Raw genomic sequence first — 24,832 nt, forward strand, 5'->3', positions numbered from 1 at the left:
GGTAGGGCATCTGCACCGATAATCACGTCCAGAAAGCAAATAGTTGGAGTGGGGCTTTGCAAACACGAAGCACTTAAGCAAGACGTTTGAGCTCCTGGTTGTGTATTTCTCCCACTACTTCTGTTGGAAAGTAAGCAACAGCAGCTCAAGGATCTTACTCCCCTTTAAAAGTACCGCATCCAGTTTTGGTCACCACCCTTTAAAAAAGATGCTGAGACTCTAGAAAGAGTGCAGAGAAGAGCAACCAGGATGATTTTAGGGGGCTGGAGGCTAAAACATACGATGAACGGTTGCAGGAACTGGGCCTGGCTAGTCTAGGAAAGAGAAGGACCAGGAGAGACAAGATAGCAGTCTTCCAATATTTGAGGGAGGGGCTGCCACAGAGAGGGGGGGGGGTCAAGCTATTTTCCAAAGCACCTGAAGGCCAGACAAGGAATAATGAATGGAAACTGAACAAAGAGATATTTAACCTGGAAATAAGGAGGAATTTCCTGACAGTGAGAACCATCAACCGATGGAACAAAAGTTTCCTTCGGACATTGTGGGAGCTTCATCAGTGGAGGGAGGCTTTCAAGAAGAGATTGGATGCCATTTATCAGAAATGGTGTAGGGTCTCCTGCTTGGGTGGTGGGTTGGACTAGATGACCCACAAGGTCCCTTCCAACTCTGTTAATCTGTTAAAGTCTCCTTGGGTTTGTGATGTTCCTCAGAGTCTTTTATAAAGAATAGAAGACCAAAAGACATATCCTCTCCTGACTAAATCGGAATTAAGGGCCATATCTTAACCCACGACCCTCTAATTCAATGTTTTTCAAATCTTAGCGCTGGTTGGGGATTTCTGGAAGTTCCCTCTTAGAAAAACACTCTGATTGATCCCACAATTGTAGATTCTGGCTGGGTTTTTTTCCCCCCTTCCTTAAATAGCAAAGAGTTGGCAAGCCAAATTCCTGGTGTTGTTTGGTGTGTGAAGCAGGCCCGGGGAGGCCTCTGTTGCTGGGTCGCCAACCCCCGGTTGCACGCGGAGCCTCTTAAAAAGTTGCTTGCTTTCGTAAAATCTGATTATTAATCCTGCCGATCATCTGTACCCAGCAGGCTAAATCAAAGGGCTTTGCTTTCGTGCCGAAGCAGGAATTGGGAGGCAGCCTGGCACCACCGAACAAAGCATGGACTTCACCCAGCTGGTTTGGCAATCCATCTTTGTGGGTGGATTTTTGCAGCTCTCGTGGTCAGCGACAGGGAGGGGGGGGGGAAGCAATATGGTCAGAAGATCCTGTAAAAGAAGCGATTCCCTGGTGACCCTTTCCAACCGGTTTCCCAGCACATAAAGAGGCTGCCAAGTGGACGCATTTTAATTTTCTTTGCTCAGCTTCCTCTTAACAAAGTTTTCCCCAGGATTTCCTAGCTGGCAAATACGTAGTAATAAGGGGGGACCGGGGGGGGGGGAGGAAAGACTTTGGAAATTCTCGAGAAAGGAAAGTCCAAACAGCTGGTATCTTCATTTGACTGGACTCCTGTTTAGTCATCATCCCTGGGACATCAGGCTGTTTGAAGCCTTTGGGAGTTCTTGCAGATGAGAAGCGAGAGGGTTTTGCTGTCATAAGCCAGGCAGGAAATGGCCCCATTTCCAAGTGAAAGGTCTGTTTATTCCAGCCATTGTTCTGTTTGAAACTGAGGTGGTTTCCAGTTCTTCGGAATTACCCCAATTAAAATGACTTCAGGAGGTTGTAGGTCATGTGTGACCTCCATGCGTAGGGTGGGGGTGGGTGGGTGTTAGGGGTGGAAGCCATAGATAGATAGATGATAGATAGATAGATAGATGATGATTAGATGATAGATAGATAGATGATGATAGATAGATAGATAGATAGATAGATAGATAGATAGATAGATAGATAGATGATAGATAGATAGATGATAGATAGATAGATAGATAGATAGATAGATAGATAGATGATAGATAGATAGATAGATAGATAGATGATAGATAGATGATAGATAGATAGATAGATGATAGATAGATGATAGATAGAAACATACAGACAGACATAAATAGATACATAGAGATACAGAGATAGAGACAGACATGATAGATAGATAGATGATAGATAGATAGATGATAGATAGATAGATAGATAGATAGATAGATAGATAGATAGATAGATGATAGATACATACATACATACATACATACATACATACGTGGACCAATGACGGACAGACAGATAGATGAGAGGGAGAGAGAGAGACATGGATGGATGGATGGACGGACAGACATGGATGGATATGTAGGTAGGTAGAGACATAGAGACATAGGTATATATATATATAGATGGATGGATGGACGGAGAGACAGACAGACAGAGACATACATAGATAGATACATGGATAGGTAGGTAGATAGAGACATAGAGACAGATACATATAGATACATAGATGGATGGACGGATGGACAGACAGACATAGATGGACGGACGGACAGACAGACAGAAACATACATGGTTACATATACATAGATACATAGATGGATGGATGGATGGATGGACGGACAGATAGATGAGAGATAGATGGAGATAGACAGACAGACAGACTGACTGACTATAAAAAAGATGAGACTCTAGAAAAAGTGCAGAGAAGAGCAAGCAGGAGGATTAGGGGACTGGAGGCTAAAACATACGATGAACGGTTGCAGGAACTGGGCCTGGCTAGTTTGATGCATTTTCTTATTCTACTGCGCCAAAGGGAGTCGGAAGTCAACGCCTTTTCTTTCTATTTCCCCCTCTTTTCTACACTTTTCAGAAGTTGTGGGAGTTTTATCACTGGAGGCTTTCAAGAAGAGATTGGACTGCCATTTGTCAGAAATGGTGCAGGGTCTCCTGCTTGGGCGGTGGGCAGGGGGGTTGGACTAGACGACCTCCAAGGTCCCAGCTCTATAACTTCTCTCCCCTTTTTCCTCCCCTATGGTTCCTATTATTTTCATTTGCGTTTTTGTATTTTATATTAAAACCTTATAACGAAATCAAGTTTTTATGCATTAACTTGACAGGCCTCTGATTTCTTCTGTTAAAAGTATGGGTAGAATCAAAGAGACTTTGTGGAATAACAAGACTGATAATATTTGGCTTAGCAATATTTAAAAAGTCATATTTTTTTAAAGAAGCCTCTACTGGGATGGGATTGCTGGGTGTGAACTTGTACCATATCGCAAGTGCAGGATTTTTGACCAAAAAAAAGCTAGCTACTTGCTACTGTTCACAAGAGACCATTGAAAATACCAGCTGGGCTTCCCTCTTAAGAAGATTTGGGAGGACTGACAGGATAATAATAATTTAAGAGGCAGCTTTTCCCCCAGGGTGACAGCTCATTGACGAGGGATACTATGAGATCATGTCAGAGGACAAGCGAGGACTGGATCAGCCAGGGAAGACGGCAGGGAGAACAAACAAACACAACCCATCAACCCCCAAACCCCACCACAGACTTTAGATACAGATGAATAGAGTTGGCAGGGACCTTGTAGGTCATCTAGTCCAACCCCCTGCCCAAGCAGACCCTGCACCTTTTCTGATAAATGGCAGTCCAGTATCTTCTCGCTACCTTTGTCTACGGGGAAAAAATATCTTAATCTTTGCATTTGTCTTTTCTTTTCTTTTTTTAAAAATGAGAAACTGAATGACTTCCAGGATATTCTGCCCAAGTGACTTCTGGTTTGCCTGTAGGGCTGTTTTCTGCGCTCCGGAGGCTTCAGGGAAGCCTCCGGAGGGCAAAAAACGACCAAAAAAGGCCAACAGGGCAGCGCCTCACGTGCCCTAACAAATGGCTCTGCGTGGCACGTGTGCCATAGGCTAACCATCACAGTTGTAGGTCATCTAGTCCAACCCCCCCCCCCTCAAGCAGGAGGCCCTACATCATTTCTGGCAGATGGCAGTCCAGTCTCTTCTTGAAAGCCTCCAGGGATGAAGCTCCCACAACTTCCGAAAAGGGTAGGGGGAAAAAAGGAGGGAGGGTTAATAGAAAGAAAAGGCATTGACTTCCGACTCCCTTGGGTGCCATAGAATAAGATAACGGCATCAAACCTTAATTTTTTTTTATTTTTATATAATAGTATAAGTATAAACTAGCCTTTTCTATAACAACAAACCTATCTAGTGAGTAAACCCCAAAATCAAAGTTTCAGAGATTTTTTTCACCACCTCAGGCACAAAGTCCAGAAGTGGTTTCCAAGTCTGAACAAAAGTAATTGTATTTTTTTTCTTCTTCTTTAATCCAAGCAGTCAGTTTAGCCATCTCTGCTACCTCCGTCAACTTTTGTCCTCTGAGTTCATTTCACGGACACCCCCCTGCCTTTTTCTTGGCTACAATAGGGAAGTTGCTTTCCATCGGTTGTGTATGTACATTAGAGGTTAAGTAAATGTTTGCCGACAATGGCTTTAGACAGGCAACCCCGCGCACACGGGGCCAAATGTCTCTGGTGCAGAAACATGTTGTTGATGGAATATCTGTCCTTTCAACAGTGTCGAAATTGCTTGATTGAGTATTTTTTTAATCCCATCCCCCCCTCCCCCCCAATTCAAAAGCCTTCTAAAAATGCACAGCTCTTTTCAGGCTGCCTGTAGTAATTACCGTCAGACTGGTGCTCTTCTAATCTGCTTTCCTTCTCAAAGTGAGGCCAGAGATGATGATCCAAGAGAAAACCCTCTGAAGCAGGGGTGGGCTTCAAACATTTTAGCAAGGGGTTCTCTGCTCGCTTGCTGGGTGGGCGTGGCCTAGTCAATCGCTTAGAGAGGGTTGTAAAAGTACTGTGAAGCGGTATATAAGTCAAAGTGCTGTTGCTATTGAGATGGTGAGGATCGAACTGCTGGCAGTTGGCAGAATTAGCCTGCAATACTGCATTCTAGCCACTGCGCCAACACAGAAGGAGGGAGGGAGGGAGGAAAACAGCAGTAGCCCTTAGACTTATATCCCACTTCACATTGCTTTTACAGCCCTCTAAGCGGTTTACAGAGTCAGCCTATTGCCCCCAACAATCTGGGTCCTCATTTTATTGACCTCAGAAGGATGGAAGACAGCAAGATTAATAACCTAATTCAGTGTTTCTCAACCTTGGCAGCTTGAAGCCAGGTGGACTTCAATTCCCAGGATTCCCCAGCCAGCTATGCTGATTCAGTGTTTCTCAGCCTTTTGGCAGATTCTGGGAGTTGAAGTCCACCTGCCTTGAAACTCTGCACTAGTGAGGATTGTTCTGACCGAAGCTTCCCAAGGGCAGGAAACAAACTCCTTGTCCCTACAAAAAATCCCTTTATTAATTTGCTGTGAATTCTGCTCCTTCAGATCCAGCAAATTCTGGCAACTCTGTGCATGCGCACACTGGGAACAGGCTCCAGCTGTTCCTCTGCCTCACTGATGTCTGACTCTGAAGGCAGCTGATAACTGTCAGACGGCCCTGGCCCCCTCTCTGCCTCCGACACAGAGCCAACGTCGGAGCCTTCCCCAGACTCCAGGACTGGCCCAGGTTCCTCCCCAACCTCCTCACTGTCCGAATCTGCTGCTAGCTCCGCTGGCAGGCCACAGCAAGTATTATAATCCACTTCCCCAAAAGGCCCGAATGCCACCTGTAAAGATCCCTTCCTGGGGAAGTTGGCTCAGAGCTGATTTCCTTACCCTTTTGCACCCTGTACAAAAAGGAACCCAACTGAACATAACTTTTTTTTCCCTTAAACTTTGCGTCCCGTTACAAATACGAACGCAACTCACCTAACTTTGCAAGCCGTCGCGTAAATCACGAACCTTAGAAAGCATACAAAATGGGGGTGCTCTACCACCCCGCCTCCCCCCCCACTCCAACTGGATGGCTTATTCCCCCCCCCTCCCAAACCCGTCCCTTGCTGAGACTCGAGGTTTCTAGGCCAACCTCCTTTCATGGCCTGGCAATTGTATAACCCGTTTGACTGAAAATCCGTAAGTAAAACCACTAATCAGATCTGACGGTGAGATTATTGCAAAGGCAAGCGGGACTGGCATCCGTGGTTACATCATCTCCTTTTGTTTATACTGGGGATGGGGGGTAGGACAGGCAGCCTCTTTGATCTCTCCCTGGGGAGTTGCAATTTGGTGCAGAAAGAAAGCATAGTTTTTGAGTGCCCGTCCAGGTTTCCCAGCCCTGTTTTCTATAAAGATAATACACAAAATATCTTTTCTTTAAAAAAAAAAACCACCTTGAATTTCTCTCTCCTCCCCAGCAGCCTAGCTAATTAATGAAGTACATTTTAAAAGAACGAAAGAGCCTTTTCGTTTTATCATAAGTGGGTCCTGCAAAATCGGGATTTTTTTCCTCTCCAAACGGCTTTCGAAAGCAATTTGAAATAATCGACGGCGGGATTTTCTCCTTTGAAATGACTTCTCCTTCCCTCCGCTTGCTCGCAGGTCTTCATGGATGCAAATCTGGATTCTCCCCCACTGGCTTTCCCTCCCCCCCCCCTTCTTGTGTAGGTGCCATCCGGCTGTGTCCATTGTCCATTTCCGAAGAAACACACACATAGACATATGCAACACATGCACCTCCCGCATGCACCATAGAAGGTCATTGTTTTTTCCACTCCCATCCCTCCTCTTGTGTCCACCCCAATCTGTATAAATCGTCTTAAAGAGGCAGCCACCGCCGTAGGTTTTACTAAAACGTTCTTGGCAGGGTTACTCACGCATTCTTGGCAAGGGAAGAGGAAGGGGGGCAGGCAAACTTTCTCTTGGTTGGGGCATGTTGCCAAGTGCCCGAATTTTGATTACCGGGATTGGAGGGGTAGGGAGGTGGTTGCTGCAAGGATTATAAGTCACATTTTTTCCATGCTGTTGTAACTTCAAACATAAGTCTACCTGTATGGCTGAAACTGTGTGTTGAATAGAAGCGCAGTGTATTTTGTTCTTGGTTTTCCAAGAAGGTCTCCTCAAGCGGGGGTCACCAACCTCTTGGACCTCAGGGACCACTAAATTCATAATTTTAAAATCCCTGGACCACTAATATGATTTTTTAAAAAGATAAATAGTATTTAGTGTAATATAAAAATGCAAATATTTTTTCTGCAGACCGCCAAAATTTTCTCGTGGACTACCAGTGGTTGACTGCTGTCCTGAAAGATACTATTTTCCTGTCGTTTCTGGCCTCTTTGGCAAGGGGGCATGGGTTCCAGTTTCTCCTTGGTATATGACCTTATTTTGTCGAGAAAAATAAAGGAAGAAATCTGAAAGAGGATAATTTTTCTTTAGTTGTTTATGTTTTAGAACTTTGCTTTGCAAGAAAAATGTTAAGGGAAAAATAAAGGACAGACCTGAAAAAAATCCGAAAGAGGATTAATTTTTCCTTTTCTTTAGTTGTTTACGTTTAGAACTTCGCTTTGCAAGAAGAATTTTAAGGGCAAACTCTACAAAAAAGGGCTTGAAAAACATCCAACGGCATATGATGCAAACTTGTTTTTTTTAAAAGGGCAATTCCCTTTTCACATGTTTCGTATGAATTTGAAAGAGCGCGCATTAAGTGGTACCATTTGCACAAACGGACCGTACAAAGGACAGAAGTGAGCTTTTTGAAAAATAAATAAATCTAAAGGACAGCTTTCCCAAATAAAAGACCGACCTTTATAATAAAGGCCGTGTGGCCACTGTACTGGCTCATCTTAAAAGGGATCTAGAACAGTGTTTCCCAACCTTGGCGACTTTAAGTCCTGTGGACTTCAACTCCCAGAATCCCCCAGCCAGCATAGCTATGCTGGCTGGGAGATTCTGGGAGTTGAAGTCCACAGGACTTAAAGTCGCCAAGGTTGGGAAACACTGATCTAGAAAACGGGGCCGTCTCCGACATGACTCCTACCAGAGGTGGGTTTCTACCGGTTTGCACCGGTTTGGATGGACCGCTAGTGGTCATTTGGCTTTGGTCGCAGAACCGGCAGCGACCCAGGCCGGCCACGCCCCTGAACGGCTTCCCCGGTCTCCGCTGCTGTTGCCGGCATGTTTTTGTTAGGTTTTCATGGTCTTTCCACATGCGCAGAACAATGTACACTGAACTGTGCATGCGTGCGCAGTGACGCACGCCTGAAGCGAACCAGTACTAGCGCAGGTAGGAAGCTACCCCTGACCCCTACCCTCCTGGGGTTCCAGAAGGACCTTAAAACTTGGCTCTTTCAGGGGTGGGGGGTGGGAGTGTAATTTAGGGAAGATGGTGTCGGAGGGGGAATACAGTTCAGAAAAACAATACGAATAATAAACCTTATAAGCGGGTGTGAGACGCATCAGCGAAGGCCCTTCCTTAGGACTCCATTCTAGCGCCCGACGCACCTTCCTGTTTGCGATTTCGCCAAGCCCATAGCCGCCCTACCAGAAGACGGAAGGAGGAAGCGCCAGCAGGACATCTGGGGATTTCTTACTTGACTGCTGACATAATAATAATAATAATGAAAAATCAAAGAAAAAGATCTCGCTTGACTTGTAGCGGAAGTCCCCTTCCTTCAGTAGATCTCCAGTCCTGAAACTCTGAAGGGAATGCACCAGATGGCTGGGTTAGCCCTTTTTTATTTATATCTATAAATATACCTGTACAGCATTAAGGAGGGTTGAAAGCATTGAAGTCTTCCTCCCCCTCATTCTTTCTTCCCCCCCCTCTGTCCCTCTCTTTCTCTCTTCCTCATTATCTCTTTTCTCCCTCCCTCTCTTTCTCTCTCTCCCCCTCATTCTCTCTTCCCCCCTCTCTCTCTGTCCCTCTTTCCCTCTTCCTCATTATCTCTTCTCCCTCCCTCTCTTTCTCTCCCCCTCGTTCTCTCTTCCCTCCCTCTCTCTTTCTGTCCCTCTTTCTCTCCCCCTCTCCCTTGTCATCTTTTTCCCTTCCCTCTCTCTCCTTCTCTTCTCTCTCTCCCCCCTCTCTTTCTCTCCTTCCTTCTCTCTCCCCCTCTCTTTCTTTCTCTCCTTCCTTCTCTCTCTCTCCCCTCTCCCTCCTTCTACCCCCTCACTCTCTTTTATTCCCTCTCTCTCTCTCCACTTCTCTCCCCCTCCCTTCTCTCTCTTTCCCCCACCCCACCCGTTCCCAGGCACACACAGGAAATTCTAGGTGGCCTCCAAGCAACCCTTTTAGCGTCCTTGTTCTTGCAAAGAGCCGGGACAGAATGTCCTAGGAAGAAAGGCTGGGCCATTTGCTCTTCCAGGGGAGAATTGGCCGTCTCTCCTTTCTGGTTTCCATCAGGGCAGGCGGTGGTGCATACGAATGCAGACACATCCACCTAGCTAGCTACGAAACCTCTCAGCTCAAAGCACCCCCTCCTGTTGCTCGTTACAAGATGCCATGCTCGGGCTTCTGAATTTGGGAGAGAGGAGAGTTTCCCCCCCACACACTCAAAACCCATGAGAAGCAAACCCCCCCCCCCCCCCCCAATGAGCTGCCTTCTGTGCAATTCACCTTTTGCCTTTCCTCTTTCCGCAGATTACCTGGCCAATCGGGGACGTTTGAGCGAGACGGATGCCAGGCGCAAATTCTGGCAGATCCTCTCGGCTGTGGAATACTGTCACAGCCGGAAGATCGTACACCGGGATCTCAAAGCGGAGAATCTCCTACTTGATAACAACATGAATATTAAGATAGCAGGTATTACATAGCGTGAATAGCTTCCACATGAGGGTGGACGGGTGTTTATAATTTTCGATGACAACTTACAAACATTTTTTAAAAACAGATATGAAGAGAGTAAAAACAATAGCACATCCCACTTGCACTCATGAGGGTTAGATAAAATTGGCCCTAAAGTCTTGCTACAAAAATCGCTCCTGCTTGATGCCTTCCCCTCTTCTTGGCCAACCCAGAGTCATTTTGAACGTTGTAGAGTTTTTACTCCTGTTTGCAGCACCATAGCAACCCCCTACTCTTCCCCCCCCCGCCAGATGTGCAAGTTACAATCAAATTAATTAATTTGGAAGGGTTAAGAAAGAAGAAGAAAAAGCAGCAGCAAACTCCAAATGGAAACTTGGGTTATTTTAGCACGCTTGATTCCATTTTAATTATAAATCTAAATACAGCAGATGTTTGCCACAGTAGGATAATTTTCCACTGCCTCTGTGTAATGCAAAGGATTTGCCCAACTAGAATTTATTTTAAAAATGAGAGGAACGAGAAGCGGGGAGATGTTTGAGCTTCGGAGGGTTTTGTAACGCTGTCAAGTTCTTGGAAGGAAATTATCTCTCCCAACTTTGGCAGAGAGTGCTTGGTTCTAAGAAGGAGGAGGAGGAGACGTTTCATGAACCAACTAGGGAACTTCACCGATAGAAGGGAGTGGGGGAGGAGGGAGAAGATGGGAAGGAAGGAAGGACTGTGGGGTCCTTGGTGCTGTCTGAGCTTGGTTTTCTTGCAGACGTTTCATGACCCAACTAGGGAACATCATCAGTGCTAGAAGGGAGGGGGGTTTATTAGACAAGGGCCTTTTAGTGCTGATTCGGTTACCGTGTCAGGGGATGAAACATCTCAGAGAGCACCAAGGGACCCCACAGCTCTGTGAAATTGACCCCTCGGGTTCTCCTGAAATCCACCAGGGATCAGATGTACGTTTACCCAAATACGCTCCCCCCTCACACACACACACACACATACACACCCCACACACAAAAGGCATTTGACCCGAGAAGGGATTGGTTGCAAAAAACCACTGCGGAGAATTTTATTTGTGCCTCTCTCTGCTTTGTGCAAGAGGGAAATCAGGGCAGCCTCTTTAGAAAGACTCTCGATTTGCACGCTGGGCGCCACACAAGGCCATGCCCCAAGTTCTCGCCCTGCCAACAACGCGGGTGACTCTTTGACAGCGGCGTGCGAAAAGAACAGCCTGCAAATGAGACAAATGAAACACGCACTTCCGTGCCTCCTGGAGTCTTTCCCACCAAGGGCTGTGCTGCGCTAGTTCGAATGCCCTCCCTTCCCTCCGGTGGCCTCCTTGCCAGAGGCTGGGCTGGGCGGGTGACGTTAACCCGTGAAAGGGGACAGAACAGGCTCTTCTGGTTCCTCCATCATCTCCTCTTCCCTTCACAGTCGGCTCCTTCTTGGCTCAGAGGTCCTGCCCTTTCGAAACGCCCATTCCTCTTCTTCTTTTTTTTGCAATGCTCAGGCCATTTAGGAGGTGGAGATTTTAAGCATTCCTTGGCAAGGTGTGTGTGTGTGTGTGTGTGTGTGTGTGTGTATTGGCAGCAACAACAGATATTTGGGACCAGAAATGCTCCATTTGGCCGCCAGCTGATTAACGGCTTCCATGTTGGAGCTTTCCAATTTGGAGAGGTCGAACTAGGCAGGGAAGATGTCCTAACCGAGGCTTCCCAAGAGCAGGAAACAAACTCCTGGTCCCAGCAAAAAAAAAAAAAAAATTTTATTAATTGACTGTGAATTCTGCCCCTTCACATCCAGCAAAGTCTTCCAATGGAGGATTTACGGTCACAGACCTCCTCTGGCTTGGAGAGCTGCCAGGCCGATATCTGCAAAACTTGGCAAGGAGTCTTGGAGAGTCAGGAACCAATTAAGAGAACTAATGGTCTCCTGCAAACTCCACTCCCCTTTTGCTCCTCTTTTATTTCCTCCAGGAGGGGCCATTCACCATGCACCTGTGGCTTTACTCCCAAGTTGACCCCTGTTCTTTAGCAGTTCCCTTCATCTGGTAGCTCTGCGCATGCGCACACTGGGAACAGGCTCCAGCTGTTCCTCTGCCTCGCTGATGTCTGACTCTGAAGGCAGCTGATAACTGGCATATGGCCCTGGCCCCCTCTGCCTCCGACACAGAGTCCTCATCAGAGCCTTCCCCAGACTCCAGGACTGGCCCTTCTTCCTCCCCAACCTCCACTGTCCGAATCGGCTGCCAGCTCTGCTGGCCGGCCACAACAGAAGAAGACGAAGCAGAGGGAGAAGATGAAATCATTCTCTGTCCAAGCCTGGTGCAAGGTGACTTCCTGAGATATCCCACAGTTTCCTAGCAACGGTGGAAACGTGGTTTTTTTCCCCCTGTTCCCAGATTTATTGTTTTCCACGTCCCCATCTAGGCCGCCGCAGGTCGCCTCCTTTCGAAATGCCAACTGGGCTCAGCTTAACTTTTTGAATCAAGTAGCAAGGACAGTGAATGGGGGATCAGATCAGACATGCTAAAACTTCCTTTCGGATCCTTAGCAAAGCCTGCAATGGTTAGGTATCTCTGAAGAATATCAGTCCTTCAGCTCATGGTTGTCCCAAAGATTTCCCCACCCATCCACCCACCCAAAAAAAGGCAACTGGACTTTCTTGGTGTTTTTCTTCGAAAACATTTCCCTTCTCATCCAAGAATTCGCTTCTCATACAGGTACAGTACAGATGGTACCTTGCTCAATAGTAGTAACTGTGAGAGGGATCTTGGAGTTCTAGTGGACAACCATTTAAACAGGAGCCAGCAGTGTGCAGCAGCTGCCAAGAAGCCAACACAGTTCCAGGGTGAATAAACAGAGGGAGAGAATCAAGATCACAGAAAGTGTTAATACCACTTTATAAGGCCTTGGTAAGGCCACACTTGGAATACGGCATTCAGTTTTGGTCGCCATGATGTAAAGAAAGATGTGGAGACTCTAGAAAGAGTGCAGAGAAGAGCAACAAAGAGGATTAGGGGACTGGAGGCTAAAACATATGAAGAACGGTTGCAGGAACTGGGTATGTCTAGTTGAATGAAAAGAAGGACCAGGGGAGACATGATAGCAGAGTTCCAATATCTCAGGGGTTGCCACAAAAAAGAGGGAGTCAAACTATCTTCCAAGGCACCTGAGGGCAGGACAAGAAGCAATGGGTGGAAATGAATCAAGGAGAGAAGCAACTTAGAACTAAGGAGGAACTTCCTGACAGTGAGAACAATTAATCAGTGGAACTACCTGCCTCCAGAAGTTGTGAATGCTCCAACACTGGGAGTTTTGAAGAAGAGATTGGATAGCCATTTGTCTGGAACGGTATAGGGTTTCCTGCCTAGGCAGGGGGTTGGACTAGAAGACCTCCAAGGTCCTTTTCAACTCTGCTATTGTATTGTAAGAAGAACTGAAGAAGCTTCTTGGGTGGAGAAGCGAAACGTTTTCCAAGAAAAACACCAAGAAGATCTAATTGCCTTTTACGGTGGGTGGGGTAGGGTGGGGGTCTTATTCTTAGCCCATTAATCCCCTCCGGTTCATTATTCATACAATTTCAGTGCCTACAGAAATTCCTTCTTGCCCCCGAGGGAGTGCCAACAGTTGCACTCGAATCGTTTTTTTAAGAGGGGGTAGGGTGGGGGGTTATGAAAAGTAACCTTCCCTATTAAAAAATAATAAGAGACCCAAAGCGCATTCCAGCGACCAGACGCTGGCCGACTTCCACCGTTGCCAAATCTATCTTAGAATATGGATTTGCGAGAGGAAGAGAGAAGTCTCCCGCTGATCTGGGGAGGCTGAACGCTTGACGGCCACGAGGGGTGAGATTAATGTACCTTTTCCTCTAGTTTAGCATCTGGGAAGGTGCGTTGTAGGGAGAGAAGCTGGTCACGGGTTCCAGGATCCCTGCAGCTTGGATCCTAGGACCTTATTGTGGGATTTCCAATTATTTTTCTGTGGGAAACGTGGCAGATAAAGGAGGCATCCGTCCCACAGCTGGCCTGTTCTGAGAGTTGAAGTCCCTCTGTCTCAAAATGGCTGCAGTTGGGAAATGTTTGGGCTTCAAGGAAACCAGGAGGGGCTAATGTTTAGAAAGGAAAGGCTCTTTTCACAAAATTATCCGGAGCCCAGGAGAAGAAAGGAAGGAATGAAGGGTAAAGGAAAGGAAAAAGGGGAGGGCGGGAATGAGAGAGAGAGGGAAGGAAGGAGTGGGAGGAGGAAGGGAAAGAAGGAAGCAGATGGGAATGGCAGGGAGGAAGGAAGGAGAGGGAGGAGGAAGGGAAAGAAGGAAGCAGATGGGAATGGGAGGAAGGAAGGAGAGGGGGAGGAAGGGAAAGAAGGAAGGAGATGGGAATGGGAGGGAGGAAGGAGAGAGAGATGGGAGGGAGGAGAAAGGGAAGGAAGGAGATGGAGGTGGAAGGAAAAATGGGAGGGAAGGAGGAAAGGAAGGAAGAGGAAAGGAAAAAGGTGGGAGGGAGGGAGGGAGAGAGAGGGAAGGAAGGAGATGTGAAGGAATGAAGGCTCTTTTCACAAAGGGATCCAGAGCCCAGGAGTTGGGCTGGATCCATGAAAGGTTCTTGACACCTGCCAGGTAGAAGAGAGGATCTCTTGTCCATCTGGCTGTTTTTTTTCCTTCTTTTTCCTCTGCAGATTTTGGGTTTGGAAACTTCTACAAAAGCGGGGAGCCTCTGACCACGTGGTGCGGAAGTCCTCCTTATGCAGCTCCCGAGGTCTTTGAAGGCCAGCAGTACGAGGGGCCTCAGCTGGACATTTGGGTACCTGCCTCATGTGAAACGTCTTTGTTTAAGCCCCCTGCGCCTCTGCTCCTCCCGTTTGGATTCTCTGACTTGCTCAAAAAATACCTTCTCCTTGTCTCAAAGAGCTTTTGAGACCGAACAATGTTTCCCCTCCCTCTCTCTCTCTCTCCCCCTCTCTTCCTCCCTCCCCCCCCCCCTCTCTCCATCCTGAATCTGGTCCAAGCTGTGTTGGTGTGTCAGTGCTGGGTTTAGCAGATTAAATTCTTCCCCCTTGGGAGATCCAACCAGATTCTCAAAGGCTGCAGGGATTTGGCTGCTGGCTTTCTAGGGGGAAGAAGGCCAGGCCTTTGGCACTCCTGCTCCTGGGGCCGGGCCAGGTCCTGTGCCTCCTTCTTCCTTTACGCAGCTCTTGAGGGAAAAGGAAACATGGAGGGGAATCGAGAATCCCTCAGAAGAGTCCAGGGCCTTGTGGTTTTTTTTAATGAAATAGGATAACAAGAGTTAAGAAGGGACCTTGGAGGTCTTCTAGTCCAACCCCCTGCCTAGGCAGGAAACCCTACACCGTTTCAGACAAATGGCTATCCAACATCTTCTTAAAGACTTCCAGTGTTGGGGCTTTCACAATTTCTGGAGGCAACTTCTGTTCCACTGATTAATTGTTCTCACTGTCAGGAAGTTTCTCCTCAGTTCTATGTTGCTTCTCTCCTTGATTAGTTTCCACCCATTGCTTCTTGTCCTGCCTTCAGATGCTTTATAGAATAGCTTGACTCCCTCTTCTTTGTGGCAACCCCTGAGATATTGGAACTCTGCTATCATGTCTCCCCTAGTCCTTCTTTTCATTAAACTAGACATACCCAGTTCCTGCAACCGTTCTTCCTATGTTTTAGCCTCCAGTCCCCTCATCCTCTTGGTTGCTCTTCTCTGCACTCTTTCTAGAGTCTCAGCATCTTTTCTACATCCTGGAGACCAAAACAGGGTTTTGAAACCATGCCTTGAAAGAGACTCGCTGCTCTTTCCCTCCACTAATTGGGTCTCTCAGGGGATTAGCAGGGCTTCTGCAGGCTCTTGGGGATTTGGAGGCAAAGTCCTCCATCCCTTTGGGTCACGCCAGGTGAGGGGAGAGAAGGACGCCAGGGGGTCCAGAGCCTCCTCTTCCTTTCCAGCAGCCTCAGCCTATCTGCCGATGCGATCTCTCGCAGGCCTGGAGGATGTAGGGAGGGTCCCTTCAGGACCAAAGGCCTCCTTTGAAGTTGCTCCTCCGGAAGCGCCCATCCTCTTCCCCCACCGCTGAGCAAGCGAGCCCATTTCTCCCACCAGGGCTCTGTAAGGAGGAGCAGCTGCCCCCTGCCCCGTGTTTCCCTGCCCCTCACTTGCAAACGGACCCTCGAGGGCTGAAGACGGAACCTCACGCTCTCTGCAAACGTGCCAAAACAAGGGGGATTGATGGCGGGAGCTGTTGACTTGGCTGGGCTGCTAACAAAAACATCCTGCCTGTGGATCGCAGAAGGAAAGAATGTGCCTCAGAGCACGGAGATCGGTGGTGGGGCGGAGCGGGCTTTGCTGGCACAACCGGTCAGGATGTTTGCTCCCTAATGGTGGCTTTGATAGGAAACAGAGCGGGTCAGAGAAGGGCTCGGCCGGGTGTTGCAGAATTGGGAAGGAAGGAAGGAGAGGGAAAATGGGAGGGAGGGAAGGAAGAGTAAAGGAAAGGAAAATGATGGTAGGGAGGGAGAGGAAAGGAAGGAGATGGAGGAAGGAAAGAGGAGGAGGGGAAGGAAGGAGATGGGGATGGGAGGGAGAGGGGAAGGAGAGGGAGAGAAGGAAAGGAAATGGGAGGGAAGGAGGAATGAGGAAGGGAAGGAGGGAGATGAGAATGGGAAGGAAGGAAGGAAAGGAAAAATGGGAGGAAAGGAAGGAAGAGTAAAGGAAAGGAAAATGATGGGAGGGAGAGGAAAGGAAGGAGATGAGAGTGGGGAGGAAGGAAAGAGGAGGAAGGAAGGAAGGAGATGGGAATGGGAAGAAGGAAGGAAAGAGGGAGGAGGAAGGAAAGGAAAAGGGGGAGGAGGAAAGGAAGGAAGGAGAGGAGAATGGGAAGGAGGAGGAGGAGGAAGGAGATGAGAATGGGGAGACGGAAGGAAAGGAAACGTGATACAATGACTGCTATGTCTGGAGCAGGTTGTGGTGATGTGGTCTTGTGTCCCCCCATCCTCTTTTGCAGAGCTTGGGCGTGGTCCTTTACGTCTTGGTTTGTGGAGCTTTGCCCTTCGATGGACCCACCCTCCCCATCCTGCGGCAGAGAGTTCTGGAAGGAAGGTTCCGCATCCCCTACTTCATGTCTGAAGGTACAGCCGCCCCTCTTTCCGGTGTCTTTCCACCTTCCATTCCCTACGGATTCTCACCTGCTGCAAGTGATGGAGATGCGAAGGGACCAGAAGTCCCAGAGACTGACTCCCCCCCCCCCCCCCCCCGCTTTGGCCAAATCACTTATTAGGGCCGATGATTGGTCCATTGTCCTCATAGTCAGATGATTGACATTCGGGCACTTTGCAAACAGGGGGTGTTTACGATCGTTAACAGTTTTCCGTGGTCGCATCACCCTCTGCAGCCTTCACATCTGCTTTCCAGCAAGCAGAGAAGCCGGCGGTGAAACTGCGAGTCCCGATCATGTGATGTCTCACTTTAACATGGTTTTTTTTTAATTAGTTTATAATGTAAAATACAAAAGAAAATAGGAGAGAGAGGACAAGAGGAAGAGGAGGGAAGGAAGAAAGAGATAAGGAGAGGAGGGTGGAAGGGAGAGAAAGAGAAGGGAGGGTAGGAAGGGGAAGAGTAGGAGTAGGGGACAGGTAAAGGAAGAAGGAAAGGGAAGGAGAAGAGAAAGAAAGAAAGTAGAGAAGGGAGGGAGAAGAGAAAGGGAAAAGAAGGCGGATGGGATGATAAATAAAGCAACCCAAACTGTATATTATAACCTATTAAATGGAATAACAAATGTATGTAAGAATGACAAATATAAAGAAGAATAACAACTATGTGAATTATACTTACAATTGTATGAAACAGAATAAAAACTAAAAAACTTTTTTTTTAAAGAAAATAATAGGAAAAAAGAGGGGAGGAAAAAGGGAAGAGAAAAGTGTAGGAAAGGGGAAAAAGAAAGAAGCAGCATTGACTTCCGACTCTCTTTGGTGCAGTAGAATAACTTTTCACTTTTACATAATAGTATAAAGTGTCTACTTCTCTAACAACAGACCTATCTCTTTTGGGAGAGGGGGCGGTATAGAAGCTATCTAATCAATAAAACCCAAAGTCAAAGTTTCATTTTTTTCTCTTCCCCAAGCACAAAGCCCAGAATTGGTTTCCAAGCAGAAACAAAATTAACTGTATTTTTTTTCCTTAATCAAAGCGATTTGTCCATTGATGTTTCTCTTAACGACCGTGTCACTGGGTGATGGAGCTGTTGGTCCCAATAGGGGCCGTTAAGGGGTGGGTCGCCTGTATTAATGGCTTGTAACGTATAGATGATGTAATGCACAAAAGTTTGGGTCATCATTGATCGAAATTTTGCCGATTAGTGAACATTCAGAAGTGACAGTAAATTCTACTATTCTATATCGAGACGCTTCCCTTCCTGTAGCTAACCCTCTTTCTCGTTTTTGGGGCCTGCGCAGAGTGCGAGCATCTCATCCGGAGGATGCTGGTTCTGGATCCATCCAAGAGACTCAGCATTGCTCAGATTAAGGAGCACAAGTGGATGCTAATAGAGGTCCCGGTCCAAAGACCCGCTCTCTATTCCCAGGGGCAAGAGAACGGACCTCCCATCGGAGAATACAACGAGCAGGTCCTGAGGTTGATGCACAGCCTGGGAATTGACCAGCAAAAAACCATCGAGGTAACAACAATCTCCAGCATTGACAGATTATTTAATCCAGGGGTCATCAGAAGTGGCAGCTTGAAGACCTGTGGACTTCAACTCCCAGAATTCCCCAGCCAGATGTGAAATCCAGACATTTTAAAGCATGCTGCTTGGGGAATTCTGGGAGTTGAAGTCCATAGGTCTTCAAGCTGCCAAATTTGGAGGTTTCTGATTTAACCTCTTGGATTATTGCTCTGCAAGCGAAGGCCTGATTTTTATTTCATTCTCAGGTCTTTGGGGGGGAGGGGGGGAAATTTCCAGCAGAAGGGCCTGAATACTTGCATTCATGGTCTTCTTTTAACGGCCGCATAATCCCTTGCATCCCGCAAGGGTCTGGGCAATGAATGGAGCTAGCCAAGTGTTTACTGGCCAGATGCCCTTCCTGTCACCAATGCGTAGTTTCCCATTGTGCCCAGAGAGAGAAATACCTGCTTCTACAATATTTGCATTGCTATAGCAATAGCACTTAGACTTATATACCGCTTCATAGTGCTTTTAAAGCCCTCTCTAAGCGGTTTATAGAGTCAGCCTATTTGCCCCCAACAATCTGGGTCCTCATTTGACCCACCTCGGAAGGAGGGAAGGCTGTCAACCTGTAGCCTGGTGAGATTCGAACTGGATAGTGGGGGAATGGAAGGATTTATTGCAGACTGGAGGAAAAGATAAGCTTCCAAGTGGCCTCAAAAACCCTCTAAAAGGATGCAAATGACCAGCTGTCTGCAAGGAGTATCAATCCTCCCCTTCCCTTCTGTCCAGTTCAGAGCTGAAGAAGCTTCTTGGATGAGAAGCGAAACCAGTCCTAAGTCACTTTTTGCCAGTGCCATTGTAACTTCGGTCACTAAATGAATGGTTGTAACTTGAGGACTACACCTTGATTCAGGGGAACTCTGCGTTGGGGCAGGATCCGATGCCCCGAAGGAGGCTGGGGAGGAGGAACTGATGCCCTGACTCTACTCTCGGATGCCTCTTTCCTTCTCAGTCCCTGCAGGACAAGAGCTACAACCACTTTGCTGCTATCTACTACCTGCTGGTCGAGAGGCTGAAGTCCCACCGCAGCAGCTTCCCCATCGATCAGCGGTTAGACTCCCGCCAGCGGCGGCCCAGCACCATCGCGGAACAAACAGTCGCCAAGGTAAAAAACCCTGGCCTCTGTTCTAGAGCAGTTGGGCAACCTGGAACCCAGAAGAGTGCATTCTGTTCTATTATTCTACTATTCTAGTCTTCTATTTATATTCTGTTCTATTCTTCTGTTTATATTCTATTCTACTACTATTCTGTTCTGTTCTTCTATTCTATTTTTCTATTCTATTCTTCTACTATTCTTTTCTGTTCTTCTATTGTTCTAGTCCAGGGGTGTCCAAACTTGGGAACTTTAAGACTTGTGGACTTCAACTCCCAGAATTCTGGGAATTGAAGTCCACAAGTCTTAAAGTTCCCAAGTTTGGACACCCCTGTTTCTAGTCTAACCCCTTTTCGTCATAGCATCCTTGAACTTCCCGCTTTCCTTGGGCTCCTGCTTGAACCTCTTTTGAATGTCCTTTTCTCTCGCCCTTCACAGGCTTCTGTTGCTCCTGTCAGCTTGCACTCTCAAAACATTCGGCTCCGAAGGTCTCCTGGCCTCCCACCCACGGCCGAGGCCTTCTCCTTTCCCAGATCCGTCCGCCAGGCAGACACGGCGTTCATGGAGGAAGAGAGAATCGACACCCCCAAAGTAAGGACCTCTCGCCTTTTCCCTCTGCGGAGGGGGGGTTTATTTGACGCGATGCTTGTGCTCCCTTTTGCTTCTGGCGGCTGCAGTCCGCGCCCCCCCCTGCACATTTCCTCCCCCTCCCCAGTAAAGGGGCTGGCGCTAAGCTTGGTTATTTGGGAGAGACCCCGTCAGCGTGGTTATGCAAAGGCACGGCTGATCCAGTGAGCTTTGGCTGAGGCTTCAGCAGGGATGGCGGCTGAAGAGACCCACAGCAAGCTGGAAAGAGGGGCAGACTCTCTTGTGAAAAGAGCATGGAGGGTACGAGAAACTCCCTGTCATGGTGACCCTTGCTGGCTGGGGAATTCTGGGAGTTGAAGTCCGTCCATCTTAAACTTCCTAAGGTGAAGAAACACTGATCTAGCAACAGGAGCAGCGTTTAGATTTCTATACCGCCTCACGGTGCTCCAAAATCTCCTGGTAGACGGCTGCGTTGACCCTGGTCTTAATGAAGCACATTGGTCCAAAGTCTTGTTGCTCAGTGGTGCAAAGTCCTCTTTTCTGATGAGAGCAACTTTTGCCAAAAGCACCAAAACCTGGTTCAATGACCGTAGGATTCCTGTGCTTGATTGGCCTCTCCATTCTTCCTCCATACTCTGGGTCCTTGGTTTCCAAATGAGATGCAAAAGTTGCTCTCATCAGAAAAGATGCCATCTATAAAACATTTTATATAAATTCTCTTTGTATGCTGTCGCCATTGTCATTTTATGGTTCCTTTTCCACAGTTGTTGCCATTTTTCTAGTTCTACTGTATGTCCAAAGTTTTCTGCCCATCTTATCATTGTTTCTTTAACCTCTTCTAAGTTTATTCTGAGTCAGTAATTGTACAATTTTTAATCATTTTTTTCATCCGCTCCCACGAGTATCCTATCGAATTCTGAATCTTCCATACTAAAACCATGCTCTTTAATGTCTTTCTCCCCCTGGTTTCTTTCTCCCTCATTAGCTGAATGGTTGCCTGCTGGATCCTGTCCCCCCAGTGATGGTGAGGAAGGGGTGCCAGTCCCTCCCCACCAGCATGATGGAAACGTCCATCGATGAAGGGATCGAAGCGGAAGGGGAATCCAAAACGGATCCTGCCCAGGCCTTCGAGGCATTGCAAGGGTCCCGCGGTGGGAAGAGGCGACATACCCTGGCAGAAGTGACCAACCCCCTCTTGGCCATGCCAGGCCCAGGTACGAAACGGAGGTCTGAAGGGCCTCCCACTCCGCTTTACGTCCCGCTGAATTCAGCCGCCAGGAAAGGAGGACCCGTGAGTCTTCTGCCTGCCTTGCGAGCCAGCCGCGAATGTGCTTTGGAGGAAGACCCGAGGAGGATAACCGTACAGATGGTGGCCGCCTGCTGTGCCAAGCCGTGTCTCATGACAGGGTGCAAAGACTGGGGAGAGCAAAGAGTGTCAGCTCAGAAGCCACCAGCTGGCAAGGACTCCTCTGGGCTGGTGGCAAACAGAAAAGCCCTCCAAGAGAACAGCTTTCTCTTGTTTCAGGCGTTTCCATTTGCCTGGCATATGTTAGTTGTCTGCAAGAGGGAAGGCCTGCCCACGCTCGGAAGGGCGGCCTAGTTTGAGAAAGAAATGGAGAGAGAGAGGAAAGGAAGGAGAGAGAAAGAAAAAGAAAATGATGGAAGGAAGGAGGGAGACAAAGAAAGAGAAAAGGAAGGAAGAGAGAAGAAGGGAAGGAAGGAGAGAGAAAGAAAAGAGAAAGATGGAAGGAAGGAGAGAAAGAAAGGAAGGAAGAGAGAAAGAAAAGAGAGAAGGAAGGAAGAAGAGAGAAAGAAAGAGAAGGAAGGAGAGAGACAAAAAGAGAAAGAAAAGGAAGGAGAGAGAAAGAAAAGGGAAGGAAGGAGAGAAAGAAAAGAAAAAGAAGGAAGGAGAAAGAAAAGAGAGGGAAAGAAGGAAGGAGCGACAGAAAGAGAGAAAGGAAGAGAAAAGGAAGGAAGGAGACAGACCCCTGAGAGAGGGAAGGAAGGAAGGAGAGAGAAAGAAAAGAAAGAAGTAGGATTTACCAAAACCACCATTGAGCAAGCCTGTTAGGAGGCTCATCCCTCTCTAAAGCCATGACAGGCATGTCAGTTGCCTTTCCTGCAGACGATGGGTTTTCCAGGGGCCGAAGGAGATCGTCTGCTTGAACCGAATGTTGAAACCAAAACAAGCTCTCAAAGGCCGGGTGAAGAGCTCCAGAGGAGGCCGATGAGCCATCCTTCTGCTGCCTGCCTTCAGCGGCGTAGAAGCAGGGGGCTCGCTCGCTCTCCTCTGCCCAGTTGGAAGCAGGACTGGATGGCTGGGGAATTCTGGGAGTTGAAGTCCACAAGTCTTAAAGTTGCCCAGGTTGGAGATCCCTGTGTTAGTGGAGAAACTTTGGCCACGTTCTTTAGGTCAAAAGTAGCTTGTAAATGAAACCCAATACAGAGAAAAAGTCTTCTTGTAGGTTCCACAAAGTCATCGGTTGCCTTTCTAGGACTTTAGAGACAACGATCCTGGTGGGAGAATCGTGGCTAATTCTGTTTCTTGTGGTTCTTCTCGGGTCCTGTAGGAAAAGTCTTCTCCATGGATGAGAACCAATCCTTGAGCAGCGTTGACTCGGAATACGACATGGGATCTATCCAGAGGGATTTGAACTTCCTGGAAGACACCTCCTCCTTGAAGGAAATGGTTCTGGCCAACCCACCAGCCCCGAGGATGACCCCCCCTTTCATTGGCCTGAGACCGCCCAATCCGGCCATGCAGGCGTTGGCGGCCCACAAACGGGAAGCCCACAATCGCTCCCCAGTCAGCTTTCGAGAGGGGCGCAGGGCATCGGACACGTCCCTGACACAAGGTAACTGCTCTGGATTGAGGGATGGCAAGAGGGACAGGTAGTCTTTGATGGCCAAAGGCTCTCTTGACCATTGGATGCAGGAGTTGGGGCTGCGATGGGTTGGCTTGGCCAAAGGAGGTTTGGGATTGTCTCTTGCAAACTTGCAGAGCTTGGGACAGATTCTATCAATGGTTAGAAGCACAAGGTGGAAGGTGGAATACAGAAAAAAATAGTTAGGTGGACTTGGAAAGAGATATTATATATCCACTCCAGGGGAAGGAGACTGCAAAATTTCCATTCCCTCCCGATCAGCTGGGACTCGGGAGGCAGAGAATAGAGGGGGGCATTTGCCGGTTCTCCGAACTACTCAAACGTTCTGCTACCGGTTCTCTAGAACCTGTCAGAACCTGCTGGATTTCACCCCTGCCCTATAGGCATTGTTGTATTAGAATGAATAGGATGGTCAAAAATAACTGTACAACACTAGCACTGTTTAAAATAGTACGTATGTCATTTGTTTTCACTTTGTTTTTTATGGCAAGTGAAATGCCAGGACAATTACCCTGTATTCAATATGTTGATATATGAACAATAAAAAGTATATTAAAGGAAAAAGCACCTTTGGGACCACCATGACCTGGAGGACAGAGAATCTCCACTAGACCCTCTGCTCTTTAACCTTCCAACAGGAATTGTAGCCTTCAGGCAACACCTTCAGAACTTGGCCAGAACCAAAGGCATCCTGGAGCTGAACAAAGTCCAGTTGTTGTATGACCAGATGAGGTCAGAAGACGAACCTTCTCTGGAATCCGCTTCTCCTCACTTGCAAGACCTTGAAAGCAGCTCCCGGCAGGTATGTCTGTGCTCCATGGAGCCCCCAAGCTCCTACATTATGAACCTGTTCCTGAAGCTACCTTGGAAGGAGTGCAGATGTCTTAGGGGGCCCCTGAACCAGCAGCTTGTGAAATTCTGAATATTGGGGATCGGGGAGTCGGCAACCTTAAACACTCAAAGAGCCACAAAGATCCTAAACGGAAGCCCCCATTCAATTCGGGACCAACTGGAAGTCCGGTTCCCCCCCCATAAGAGCCTTCTCCTAGCGTGGCATCCTTTTTTCCTCTACCTGTCCTAACCGAAAGCCCTATCCACTGTGGAGCCTGCTGGGGACAGGGAGCCACAGCAGAGGGATGAAAGAGCCACATGTGGCTCCAGAGCAATGGGTTGCCGACCCCTGGCTCAGATAGATGTGGGGTGATGGAAGTTGCAGCATGTCAGGCCCAAACCTTTTGATCCATCGGGGCATGAAATGTGTCTACTACTGCCTGGTGCCATTCCTGCCAGCCTAGAGAATCTGAGGATCTGGAGATCTTCTTGGTGGCCAAAACTTCTGCTCAGACCTTTTTCTCTTCCTTCCTCCGTACCACAGAAATGCAGGTCGAATGCTTGACGGTGGGGGTGGAGGGTGGAATTATTTGGAATCAGAGGTCCTTCCACAAGAATCTCAGCCGTGGTCCAGCATCACAGCCGTTGGCTTTTCTGCACCTTTCTGAGTCCACCTTTTGCTCCAGACCACAGGGAGATCATTGTTGGAGCCCGCTGGCGGCCAGCAGAACAGGCACCAGAGTCGGACAGTGAGGAGGCTGGGGGGGGGGGGAACATGAGCCAGTCCTGGGGGCTGAGGAAAGCTCAGGCGAGGGCTCTGTGTCGGAGGCAGAGAGGGAGTTAGGCAGCAGTGAGGCAGAAGAACAGCTAGAGCCTGTTCCCAGTGCATGCATGCGCAGAGCTGCCAGAAGACAAGAACAACTAAGAAAGCAGGGTCAACTCGGGAGTAAAGCCACACCTGGGAGGTGATTGGCCCCTCCCATAGGAAACAAAAGAGGAGCGAAAGGGGAGGGGGCTTTTGCAGGAAACAATTTGTTCCTTCAGTCATTTCAAGAGAGGAAAGTTCTGTGTGTGACTATAAGAGACTCTGTGCCAAGTG

General features: G+C 48.0%; 1 protein-coding gene across 3 annotated transcripts in view; it reads left to right on the forward strand.

Moving 5' to 3' along the window:
• Positions 1-24,832, forward strand: part of SIK2 (salt inducible kinase 2) — a 191,585-nt gene that overhangs the window by 160,926 nt on the left and 5,827 nt on the right. For all 3 annotated transcript variants that reach the window (XM_081961359.1, XM_081961358.1, XM_081961357.1), the window contains 9 exons: positions 9,458-9,619; positions 14,290-14,414; positions 16,615-16,738; positions 18,065-18,285; positions 19,289-19,441; positions 19,868-20,020; positions 21,003-21,231; positions 22,588-22,872; positions 23,541-23,704. In XM_081961359.1, the coding sequence (XP_081817485.1) occupies positions 9,458-9,619; positions 14,290-14,414; positions 16,615-16,738; positions 18,065-18,285; positions 19,289-19,441; positions 19,868-20,020; positions 21,003-21,231; positions 22,588-22,872; positions 23,541-23,704 (1,616 nt within the window). The remainder of the gene's footprint in view (positions 1-9,457; positions 9,620-14,289; positions 14,415-16,614; positions 16,739-18,064; positions 18,286-19,288; positions 19,442-19,867; positions 20,021-21,002; positions 21,232-22,587; positions 22,873-23,540; positions 23,705-24,832) is intronic.

This window comes from Natrix helvetica, assembly GCF_964273705.1.
Source record: "Natrix helvetica genome assembly, chromosome: 8".
In the NCBI taxonomy this organism is placed as follows: Eukaryota; Metazoa; Chordata; class Lepidosauria; order Squamata; family Natricidae; genus Natrix; species Natrix helvetica.